Source organism: Primulina huaijiensis, chromosome 16 (assembly GCF_012295235.1).
Source record: "Primulina huaijiensis isolate GDHJ02 chromosome 16, ASM1229523v2, whole genome shotgun sequence".
Classification (NCBI taxonomy): domain Eukaryota; kingdom Viridiplantae; phylum Streptophyta; class Magnoliopsida; order Lamiales; family Gesneriaceae; genus Primulina; species Primulina huaijiensis.
The window spans coordinates 19047918-19060236 of NC_133321.1; the positions used below are offsets into that span (position 1 = coordinate 19047918).

At 36.0% G+C, this 12319-nt stretch overlaps 3 protein-coding genes across 5 annotated transcripts; 1 reads left to right on the top strand and 2 right to left on the bottom strand.

The window, feature by feature from the left end:
• Window positions 1-327: 327 nt before the first annotated feature.
• LOC140961471 (magnesium-protoporphyrin IX monomethyl ester [oxidative] cyclase, chloroplastic) lies at window positions 328-2517 on the bottom strand. The gene is made up of 5 exons (XM_073420011.1): window positions 1981-2517; window positions 1706-1770; window positions 1299-1626; window positions 1108-1206; window positions 328-810 (listed from the first exon to the last, which is right to left on the bottom strand). Exons 1-5 carry the CDS (start codon window positions 2446-2448, stop codon window positions 547-549), a joined length of 1224 nt encoding a protein of 407 aa, XP_073276112.1. The 5' UTR covers window positions 2449-2517; the 3' UTR covers window positions 328-546.
• Window positions 2518-2798: 281 nt separating this feature from the next.
• LOC140961469 (histone-lysine N-methyltransferase, H3 lysine-9 specific SUVH1-like) lies at window positions 2799-7492 on the bottom strand. Of its 3 annotated transcripts, XM_073420010.1 has the most exons (4): window positions 7370-7492; window positions 4370-6877; window positions 4150-4245; window positions 2799-3108 (listed from the first exon to the last, which is right to left on the bottom strand). In XM_073420010.1, exon 2 carries the CDS (start codon window positions 6460-6462, stop codon window positions 4420-4422), a length of 2043 nt encoding a protein of 680 aa, XP_073276111.1. In that variant the 5' UTR covers window positions 6463-6877; window positions 7370-7492; the 3' UTR covers window positions 2799-3108; window positions 4150-4245; window positions 4370-4419. The 3 variants fall into 3 exon arrangements, with proteins under 3 accessions (XP_073276111.1, XP_073276109.1, XP_073276110.1); XM_073420008.1 differs by lacking the exon at window positions 4150-4245; XM_073420009.1 differs by lacking the exons at window positions 4150-4245; window positions 7370-7492 and adding an exon at window positions 7322-7342.
• Window positions 7493-9128: 1636 nt separating this feature from the next.
• On the top strand, window positions 9129-11875 carry LOC140960739 (transcription factor IIIA-like). The gene is made up of 7 exons (XM_073418989.1): window positions 9129-9362; window positions 9496-9627; window positions 10541-10817; window positions 10947-11182; window positions 11346-11489; window positions 11603-11783; window positions 11821-11875. The coding sequence occupies exons 1-6, from the start codon at window positions 9234-9236 to the stop codon at window positions 11759-11761; spliced, it is 1077 nt and encodes a 358-aa protein (XP_073275090.1). The 5' UTR covers window positions 9129-9233; the 3' UTR covers window positions 11762-11783; window positions 11821-11875.
• Window positions 11876-12319: the final 444 nt, after the last annotated feature.

Consider the following 12319-nt stretch of genomic DNA (forward strand, 5'->3'; position numbering starts at 1 on the left):
ATCAATAGTTTGTACACCAACATAAATTTTACTCTACAAAATTATATGAATATTGAAATGTTTGATTTGGGTAATAATGATAAAATAAGTAATGACAAATAATGAATGTAAATAATTAATATATGGATAAACTAATAATTAATAATTACAGATGTAATAAAAAATGATTATTAATCCAATCAAGCTAACTAAATGATATCTAAATATAAATGATAAAAAAATCTATCATTCGATAAGGAGATGTCATTGAAATTTAGACTTTCCTTTTGTTACTTTCAATTCTAACATGCTGTATTTGATTGCTAATTGTGGTTGTGCATGTCTCAGTAACAAAGTGGGGAGGACTTCAATTTCCTGCAATATTACTACTTAATTAAGCAATATATTGGTACAATAGTTGAAATCAAGCGCACTCGGTGTAAGTAAAATTTCAGCGAAACTGCCGAGGAAATGTTGTCTCGATCTGACAAACTTGTTTGTACTACGAAAATGAAATAATTTCTCAACAAAGTGCAACTGAGTTTCGGACTCCATCGGAAAAAGAAACTAGTAAACAAGCTGCGGTTCAAATTCTGCCAAGTCCACTGAACCAGATTCAACAGGTTTCATCAGATAAGCAGCGAGCAGCTCGGAAGCCAGAGCAGCAACAAGGGGAATCCTCTTCAAGTTCTTCACTAATGGAATATCATCGCCCTCGCCTATAGCCAGTATTTGCTCGTTGATCTCCACTATCCGGTCTAACTTCCTCTTGAATTCTGGATTCTCAACGTCCAATACAGCCGGGAAAATCCTGGCAGTCGTACGGTTTGTCTGCGCAAAGAGTCAGAGTTCGATGTTAAAAAAATGTTTGTGAGAGCCATCAAACGTAAGTATGCCAAATCATTTGTCCACCCTTTTCGACATGAAAACCTGTTCAACATGGAGACCGATACTTGCCTAGTCAGTTTTAACTCTAATTAAAACAAAATTGAATCTATCTAACCTTTTGAGCGCAGAGGTCGATATTTGCCAAGAAAACAACGACAATAAATAAGATCAAATTTAGTTTATCTACGGTCTACCCCCTTGAATGTGGAACGATAACAATTATTTAGATGGAACAGTCACCTCAATGATCACATGCATATCGAATTCTTTAGTGTTGAGTCCAATGCCCTCATAGAAATCTGTTCTTTGGCAGTCATTGAGATACATCGTCACATAGACCTGTAACATTACAAGCAACGAGAATTACATACCTACACTGAAAGGCTTCAAGAAACGACTAAAAGTAGACATAATTGAAATCGCAACTATACCGAAAGACAGAAGAAACGTGACCACAACTTTGCCTTCCAGTCATTGAGGAACTGAGGTTGTGCCTTCATCAGTGCAGAGAAGAAATCGCCGTGACGATTCTCATCCTGGCACCAGTTCTCAAAGTACTTGAATATCGGGTAGCACTGGTACTCGGGGTTTTCCTTTAGATGTCTATATATAGTAATGTATCTCCAGTATCCAATCTTTTCAGACAAATAGGTAGCATAGAAAATGAACTTAGGCTTGAAAAAGGTGTATTTTCTGGCTTTAGTTAGGAATCCCAAGTCCAAAGCCAAATTGAAGTCAGACAGACCTTTGTTTAAAAACCTGTTCGAGAAAATCCAAAATTGTAACATCAAACGGATTAGACTAGATTGCATTAATGAATCTAAAAGTTATAACATACCCCGCATGCCGGGCTTCATCCCTTGACATTAGAGAGAAAATCTCAGCTACAATAGGATTGGTTTTCTACACAAGTAACAAGAACATAAGTGGAGCTCAAACGAATTCTTAAGCGTTACTGCTGCGAATTAATGTATGTGTACATGCCTCACATTCAGCAAAAACAAGCAAACTAGAAAACACAGAATCCCACAAACCAACAACCAAAATTCTTCACAGGAATTCAGAAAACAGACTAAGGATAAATAAAAGAAAGCGAGAAGCTAAGCCCTGTACCTTGAGCCTCCTTCCAAGTTCCTTATATAGAAGAAAGCCAGAGAACTCAGCAGTGCAAGACCTCTCCAAGAACTCCACAAATATTTGCCTCAATGGTCCCTGTATCTTATCAGCAGCTTCCTTAAACTCCTTATTCCTCACAAAATGTGTCTGGTTAAAATCAGTCTTGAACTCCTGCAGCAAAGCCTCAAACTCGTCCATGTTCAGATTCTTGTTGATTTCGGTGTTGAAAAGCTGCTCCATTTCATCGAAATCTGTGGTGTAGAATCTTGGGGTCAGAAGGGACTCCTTTATCTCGGTTTGCTTCCCGCTTTTCTTCTTTGTGGCCGCATTTGAAGGGGGGGAAGTGGTCGAAGATGACATTTTTATCGTGTCGAACCTAATGTTTGGAAGTCTTGGATTCCCAATTCTTGGTATGGTGGTGCTGAATTTTGAAATGGGCTTTACCAAGGCCATTTCTGCTGCCATTTTTGAAAATTTTCTCTTTAACAATGTTGGGAGTTGAAGGTTGAAAGAGATGAGTGGTAGGATATGTGTATTATATAATCCGGGATTAAATTTATCGGAGCCAAATCTCATCCGATGAAATCTTGAGGTAAGTGGCAGCATGACACGTGGTGTGCTGTGATTAGTTTGTTTGATTACATTGGTTTTACGCCAATTGGACAAGAATTCTTGAGGGCTTTATTTTAAAAACAAAATAAAAAATTGTGGGCCACATTTTTTCCAATAAAAAATTATTATTTTTAATATCAAAATTATTATTTTTCTCCCCACATACATTAATCTCACAGATATCTCTTCTAAATCTACTAATCTATCAGTGCAGGAGTTTAAATAAAATAAATGAAATACTCAGGACCACATAACGGGATAAGCAACAGGAATGTTTTAAAATTACATGGAAGTGAGTCAGCCTAACCAAAGTTCCAAAAGCAAATTCTAAATATACTACACACCCTTGTGAAATAACAAAAGTACAGAAGAAACGATCAGTCCACGGGAGTACGGCCAAGAAAACAATTCTGATTCACGTGAAAAATCCACTGATTCTTCTTTTAATGTTATACAATACAGCTATTTTGAATCGAGATCTTTCCTACCATCCTATACAGCAACTTTGATGAGCTGCAAAAGCCAACGAATGAACAACGGTCAGAGTTGGTTTAAAACACGACATGAAGCATACATTTAAATTCATGTTGCAGTAGAAAGGGTAAATGAATGTGTTGTTTAACTAGTAGACTAAAATACGACACATTATCAAGCAACTTAACAGGGGGGAGGGAGATGTTTGGCGAAGAGAAGTTTCTTAGGTACGTAAATTTGCAGGTTGAAAAACCAAGCTTACAAAAAACTGAGAAGGCATAATTCCAAGTACCAAAGAATTTATAGACTAATAAAAGATTGAGACCACCGTTAATTAAGTATATTAATGCAGTTTGTTAGCATAACAACCACGAAATTGCCAGAGATTGGTGAAAGCTCCAAGGAGATTCAAGAATTTATGATGTAAACTTGAAAATAGAGGTATATTCTTCTCCACTCACGGGAAAGTAACATGGGAGTTCAAAACAGAGAGTACAGGTGCAATTATGAAAACACAACCCTCCCTATCCTTCACATTATAACGAGACAATGAAATTATCACAACACACAGCAGGAAAAGAGAAATGCAGATGTTAAGAAGTTATGGCGCTCTAAGAAGATAGCATGGAAGCCTTGATTTTGCTCAAAGCATAGCAAGAGCTCTCTACTACCACGGCAAGCTCAAGAAGCAGATAAAGGGCCCGGGAAGGGATAGTCAAGAACAGTTACAACCTCACACCACTTGGTACTCATTGATGCGAGATGCAAATGCCGTAAAAAGATCAAATGCGAGACGAAAATGCCATACATTTTATTGTTAAGACAATCAAATAAAGCAGCTCCTAATAAAATAAATTATCAACCAGAAAACAAGCAAAGAACCCACTTGAGAAACGAATAAAAAACGAAAAGCTTATTTAATACATCATGCACTCACTAGTTCGCCAAAGTGTATACATGCTACAGATTAATAATTTCAAATTTTAAGAAAGATTTTGGGCATTTTTCCATTGTCATCCATCGGACATAAGCCAAATAATTTTTATAACTAATTTACTATGAGGAATTGAAATATCTTACATATCGCTAATGCCTGCAGCTCATAATTTTAGTGAGATAGAGATTTCCAAGGCATGCATTTCATGATTCGCAAAAGTTGATAATCACATGCATACACTGCACATACCACAGAGATGAATCATAAGATTCCAGGAAATTAAAAATATACACGAGAATGACTTGATAAGAATAGCCAACATTTTTGCCTAATATATTTAGGGAAAAATAGAAAAAAACTAACCTTTAACGGGATCAAGAACCAAATTTAATTTATCACCGAACCAAACATCATCAGTAAAAGAAACCCTTACACTTCACAGATCCACACAAGCACCTTTTCCTCCCCTGGTCCCCTTTCTCAGGTGTAACCGTCCCATAGTTATATGTTAGCTCTTGCATTGGTGGAATATGTCGAATGGCAAAGAAGGCAATATGTAGAAACGAGTCGCTGTTACTTTCATGTAAAACCGGCTTCCATAACACATTTGGCGAACAGCTATGATTCATGAAACGTGCTACATTTCCACTGTTCTTTGCACTTATCACAAGGGGAAATGTGGATTTTGTAGAACTGGAAGAATCATAGCAAACGGCTTCTAATGGCTCATAGTAGCGGGTAGCATAAAAAATGTGATTGTCATCAGAATCACTAGAACTAGGTGCCTGGATGATATCGCCTGCATACTCACAAATATAACCCCCTGCACGGATTGGATCCCAAGATCTGAGTCCCCAACCCCGGGTCTTTGTCTTGAAAACCTCAAGATGGACCTTTAGACCAGCTTGAGAAATGCGATTCCTGCAGGTTGGAGGGCATGTGCAGGATTGACCGCATTCACGTATCAAGGATTTGTCGGTGAGAAGAACCCCAGATGAAGTATATGGGAGCACGCCTCCATTTTCCTGAATGCAAGAACAATTGATATCACCTGGTTGACATCCACCCTTGCAGTGACAGCCCATGAAAGCTTTGGAAGTGGAAAAAGGTCTCGAGTACCTGAGACTAGAAGAATAGATGAAATGAGCAGGTCCCTTTTCACCATCAATATCGTTCACAAGAGTGACAGGTTGACTCTCTGCCCCTGAGGCTAAATCGGATAGAATAACGCCAGCCCGGGTAACAGTTCCTTCCTTCCATTGCTGAATTGATTTCCACAAAGAATAAGCTTCTGGCTGACCAGGTACTCTTACCAACTTATACTTAAAAACATTACACCCTGACTGATTTTTCTCAGCCCATGACTCCTGAATTTTGTATATGCCATCATAGATATACATCTTGCCGGTTGTACCAGCTGCATCCTTCACACCCCTTAAGACTCTCACATCATTAGCACGATGCAGACTCTTTTCTAGAGCAAGATTCCCTTTTTCAAGTTTCTGATCAAACATCTGCCCGTCTCTCCTATGCACTCCCCCATGGCCACTATAAACTAGCACGTCCGGATCATCACCTTGATCATCATATCCTCCAGATGAAACGATGCTTACAGCCACGGGTTCCTCATCTGAGGCAATTTTGACGCCCATGTAATCAATTCCAGCCATACTTGGAGAATGTAACCCTACAACACACAGCTCCATTCTAAAGAAAAAGATATCACCAACTTCAACACCAGTCACATGCCCAATCCTCTTACCATTGTTTGTGCGAACCCCTTTACTCATCAAAAGGTTGGCAGCTTTCAGGTCCGGACGTCTGGTAACTGCTATAACCAAATCCTTTGATTCTTCAAGTTGTGTAAGCTTTCTCCGCAGCAAATCAAATACCAATAGTATGGTTTCAACAGTATCCTTGTCCCCGTTAGATCTTCTAAAGTCATCAAATTCCTTAAGCTTAAATGAAGTCAAAAGGCTATCGACTAGAGAGTCAACACCAAAATCATCACCCTTCCCAGCTCCTCTCTTCCTTGACCGACTCTTTCTTTTACCAGAATTAACATCTTCTACATTAGCACACCCACTCAAGTCCCTCTTACGTTGAGCAGCATTCCCATTTGCTTTTGGTGTTGGGATTCTAAATGAATTAAGTGGTATGGGAGCCGGTATGTTGCTACCAAAACCCAAATTACCCGGTTGGCTAGTGGCTCCAAATGTTGCTTGCTGTGAATTATTTGAAGCTAGAAAAGGGTAAAACGGATGAACACCAGAAGGGAAAGGACCCGAGGGTGGAACACACACAAAGGGTGAAGGTTGGGGAGTAGTAACTGAAGACATGCCTGGTGGATTTGGGAAAACAGGAACAAGACATCTCGAGGGCTTTACATGTAAGATTTTAGATTTATCAACTGAACCAGAGTGAGGATTCAACTCAGTTCGCAAATTTTGATCCATTTAACCACCAAAAGGGCACTTTTATCACAAGTTTTAATCAACACAAAAATGTCAATTATTTGACGAACAAAAGGAACCAGAAACTACCTAAAAAAACTCGAACTGGGCTTATTTAAATAAATGACCTTTGTTTGACCAAGAATTTGAAATCTAACTTTCTCAAATTTTTCCCTTTGTGTAATCTTTGTATTTCTTGTATGTATGAAGGTCATTTTGCAAAAATTTTTTGAAGAAAGGTCATAAATAAAAACAGCCCAAAACTACAGGTCTTTTACAACAACAATTTCAAAAATTAGTTCCGCCTGCATGAAGTAAAACGTAATATAATTCTTCTCCAACAGATCAATCAATCGCAGCAACTAGTCCTGGTTTGAACGGTAGGTTTACTGCATAAACACTTGTAAGAACCTGCTTCCTGCAACATACAAAAAGAAATAATTCACTGACTCAACATTTCCAAGGAAAAAAATAATCCTAAGCCTAATTCCAGGAAACACTAAATATTAAATCTTCAAAAGAGACTCGATACGTCAATCAAGAAAAAAAATCGGAGATGAATCGCTACGACCCCAACAACAGTTAACAAATAAAAAACCCATGAACAAATTCAGAAGTAACTGAAATTCAAGCGCACAAAGATACAGGCAAAGCCACGAGGTGTAAGAACCAACTCGCGAAACTGAATATGGACTTATCTTTTCGTTTGCTTTAAATTTTTTCTACGCTACAAAATACATTGAAAAGCTACCGAATGGTTAAAAAATTGAAAAACAAGAAAAAGACAACCCAAAAGAATTAACTTTTCGCATTGAAGCATACAATTAGGTAAAAAAATCAACCCAATAACAAACACAAAGACCTCAAATTGACGAAGGTAGGAGACAGATCTGGAAACAGGGAAATATACCTCTCGGAGCCTGAGTTTCATAGAGAGTATGTGGGTTCGTTGGAGTGAGCTTCGAACAGAGGCTTTGTGAGTGCTCACTGCATTCGATGCACGACATTGTATCTAATGTTCGTGTTTTTGGGTTAATTATAATTATAATTATATATTGTCCGCTCAAAAATATTCCGAGTCGTCAATTTATCCCAATTATATAAATAATAGGGACAACTTTTTAATTATTTTTACAACATAAAATGAAATGTTTGTTAAAAAAAAGGAAATGGTTATCTAATTTTGATGTGTTGTCTGAGTAGGAAGAAATCATGCATTAATATCATTTTGATCAAAGACTAATATAGATTGTAATGGGCAAAATAAAAATTCTAAAATATCAATGTCATAAAAAAAATATATTACTTGATTGATTATAAGCCCAATTTAATTATTCGATATACTTCAATCAAAACTATTAAAGATCAATATATTTTCAAATGCTCAAACACACTATGAAAAAGAGCACTATCAATATTTTTCTCATTGATTTACTTGATGTACGTAATTCGAGCAATTACTTTTTTTTTTTACTATATCGTCATCCATTATTATCAATATTTTTCTCATTGACAGTGAGTTTTGTCAAAAATAACTGAAGAATAATATCATAAATTTACCATTAAATTTAATGATACAATATATCTTTTATCATCATTTTTTGATATGTTTTGATAATTCATTGTCACTCGACAACGACGAAACAAATAACGTTTTTACTGTGAATTTTATTGACATGTCTCGTATGCAATAAATGAATTTGAATGTGAAAAACACAAAATCTACCTTAAAAATATCAAATGATTTGAATCTCGATTTGAATATCAGTATATTTTCTTTGATTTAATGCAACCAAAATGTACAAATAGAATAAGATAAAGAAAATTTTCGAATGACATGTATGATATCAAACTACTAAGAATTTAAGTAAACATCTTTACAAACTTTGAACGATGAAATCAAAATAAACCAAAAATATATGAACAATTGAGTTGAAACTGAAATCTATATTTTTGCGAAGTGTTTGCTTGAATTTGTGTTCATTTTAAGATCAATTTAATTTTATAATTATAACGTATTTATAAGAAATTGTACTCTTTTAGTTATCAAATATTTTAGAGTAGGTCTCTTGTGAGACGGTCTCACGAATCTTTATTTGTGAGACGGGTCAACTCTACCGATATTAACAATAAAAAATATTACTCTTAACATGAAAAATAATATTTTTTGCATGAATGACTCAAATAAGAGATCCGTCTCACAAAATACGATCAGTGAGACCGTCTCACACAAGTTTTTGTCAATATTTTATCAAGTATTACTGGTATGTATTATCGCAAAATAAATTAAATAATCGTGACATAGATAATTATAAATAAACATTTAATTTCTTTATTTAAATTTTTATATTTGCGTATACGGAAAAATCATTTAAAATATTAAAGTCACATTCAAAAGTTATTAACTAAAATAATTTTTATATTTAAAATTTAAACAGAACCAAGTATACTGTTCATCAAATAAACTCAATGGAAATTTATACTGTTTTAATGGAATGTAAAAATCTGAATATATTAAATTTTAGTTTTTTAAAACAAAATATTTCAATTTGTTAAATGACATAAATACACCCAAAAGAATTTTCTGCAGTCTGAAATGACAAATAGATCCTTGAAATTTGCCTATATAAGCCCGGACTAATCTATTCTGGCCGGGGATCTTCGTGCCAGTTGCTTAGCGCCGAGCTGAATTAGGGTTCTCTCTTATTCCACTTTGTGGTCTGTATTTATATGAATATATTGTATTTGATAAGTTCGGTTTTTAAGTCTAGAGAATGGAGAAAGACGGAGAGGAAGTTCGAGGGCCGATTTTCAGGGATATTAGGAGGTATTATTGCGACTTTTGTGGGCTTTGCCGATCCAAGAAATCATTGATTTCATCTCATATTCTCGCTCATCACAAGGTGTGAATTGAATTTTTAATTTCGAATTTCGGTTATAAATCTTGTAATCCAAATCGTTGTTTGATATGCCTGAATTGTTTTATATATTTTTTCGTGGGTGGGTTCTTGTGTGAAGTGGAATTGGTGATTGCAGGAGGAAATTAAGGAACCGGAAGGAAATAAAGAAAAAGTGAATGAGGAGAAACAGAATACTTGCGAAGATTGTGGGGCTAGTTTCTCGAAGCCTGCTTATCTGAAACAACACATGCAAAGTCATTCTCTTGAGGTTGTTGTCTGTTTCAGTTTTTTCGGGTTGTTTATCTCCTCTGCTACTATGTTTTTGTTAACTTCTCGTCGTTTGATGATAATTTGAAGCGTCCAGGAACACTAGAAATTAACTCGGAAGAACCGATGCTAACCACACAATTCACTGTTTTTAAGGGGCAGTATATCTGAAAAGCTTTTGTGAAATTATGCCTGAAATTGAAAGGATTTTTATAATAGTGCATTTTGATGTAATGAATTGTTGAATTTCTATCCTATCAAGTTCAGGTGTTCAAAAGCGTCTTTTTATTTGTTTCCAAGATGGCTATATTCTATAATCAGATTTTGGTGCCTTAGATCCGAAAATTATAAATTTGAAGAGATGACGGATTATGGTATTGTTTGCAAGGTGTAAAGTGTGTCTTGGAGCTAGTAACCGGAATTGGTAGTGAACATTTAAAGTAGAGTAGTTTAGGATTGGATTATGACAATTATATATTAGTTTGATTTAAAGTTCTAACTTATCATCCTCTAATTGAATACAGTTCTTTGATAATGTGAACAAGGGCTTCCTCATTTTTTATGTTAAACTCTAAGGCCTTCTTTTATTTTTTTACTAATTTGATGTGCACTGGACTATTCTGATTATGAAACATTGCAGATTGAAGTATGATAATAAAGTATGTTGGTTTTTGGTTGTGCGTGAGCATTGGATCCCACACTAAGAACTCCAAAATGCACGAGGCAACAATATTACCTTGAATGGATCAGTACCAGGTGGGGGACCACCTGAGAAGCTCCATCAAGTGAGCCTCTGTCACGCTAAGGTTTGGAGATTTTTTTTGTTCTTCTGGAATTTATCCCTGGTTTCTTCAGATATGGAAGCCATGTGAAATTTTTTTCTTTTCCTCTCACAGCATATTGTTATGTTACAGAGGCCTTTTAAATGCCCACTTAAAGATTGCCAATCCAGCTACAGAAGGACGGACCACTTGAAGAGACATATGCTACAGCATCAAGAGAAGTCATTTGAATGCCCTGTTGAGGACTGTAAACAGAGATTCACATTTAAGGATAATATTAATCGGCACATTAAAGAGTTTCACAGTGAACATGCTTATGAGAAGCCCAAGGAATATGTCTGTGCAGAACCTGGGTGTGGAAAAGTGTTTAAATATCCATCTAAATTGCGGAAACACGAGGACTCACATGGTGAGTTAGTTTTTGCTGTGGAATCCTCTATAAGTTGTATTTCAGAACCACACTGGAAATTTCTTTTATTTTCTATTTTTGAGGTATTTGCTGATTGTTCCCTTGTGAAATTCTTGGCTGATAATGTAGTAAAGTTGGATTCGGTGGAAGCATTATGTTCAGAACCAGGCTGCATGAAATATTTCACTAACGAGCAGTGCCTCAAAGAGCATGTCAGGTCTTGTCATCGGTACGTTGTTTGTGGTGAATGTGGGATCAAACAACTGAAGAAAAACATTAAGCGTCATCTTCAGAAGCATGAAACTGGGGTTTCCTCAGATAGAATCAATTGTGGTTTCAAGGGATGTCAGCTTAAATTTTCAAATGTAAGGGCTTTCCCATAAAAAAACAAATTCTTGTAATTTGAGCTCAGTAGACTGGCTTCTCATCTACGGGAACAGTTAGTTGATCGCCGGTGTAGAACTTGCTATTTTTCACTTGCCTAATCATTGGATGTTTTTTTTGTGGTGTGCGCCTTCTCTTGTACAGACATCAAATCGGAATCAGCATATCAAAGCTGTTCACTTGGAACTTAAAACACATACCTGCAGCATTCTTGGTTGTGGCAAGGAATTTGCTTACAAGCATGTGCGGGATAAACATGAAAAATCTGGTTGCCATATCTATATTCCTGTAAGTTTCGGTTGGTTTTACAATAATTTCAACTTCACGTCCCTTGACATGTAGCGGCTCGTTTCGCTTCTAATTGTTGGTTATTTACACAAATCTTTTGCATTTGTCTTCAGGGAAATTTTGAAGAGTCTGATGAGCAATTTCGATCAAGACCAAGAGGTGGAAGAAAAAGAAAGTACCCAATTATCGATACACTGATGCGGAAAAGGGTTATTTTGAACGAGGGGCCTGGATTCCTCTCACGGCTGCTTTCTGGCGAGTCTGAACATTAGCTANGTGTGTGTGTGTGTGTGTGTGTGTGTGTGTGTGTGATACACGTGAACATCTTTAGGCAATATGTAAATTCGCCCAAGTATGATAACTGTTATTAGATTGAAATATTAGATGCGACCAAATTTTCTATTTCAGTTAGTGCCACGCGGGGATATTTTGTTAAAAATCTTATTGTCCCATTTTTAGGAATAAGCTATTAATTTTTGTAAAATAAAATAAGATAATGGATGTTAATTATACTTTTTGAAAAATTCCCGCAAATTGATCTTTACACATAAAACAAGATTGAATTAATCCGATTATATTTCACTTTTCACTACTAGCGGATTTACGATTTTCATTTGCGGACACCAGGCCACACAACTGAAGGCATGTGGTCCGTCCATTGAAAAGATTCATTCTAATTTTTTGTTAAATAATTCGGAAAATTATATAAGACAACCTGCGTTATTAATTTTTGCAAGACAACCTGCGTTATTAATTTTTGCAACTTTCCAATACACAATTTAAAACAAGATATATTACGAATACTATTCAAATACTCCGCTGATTTCTAG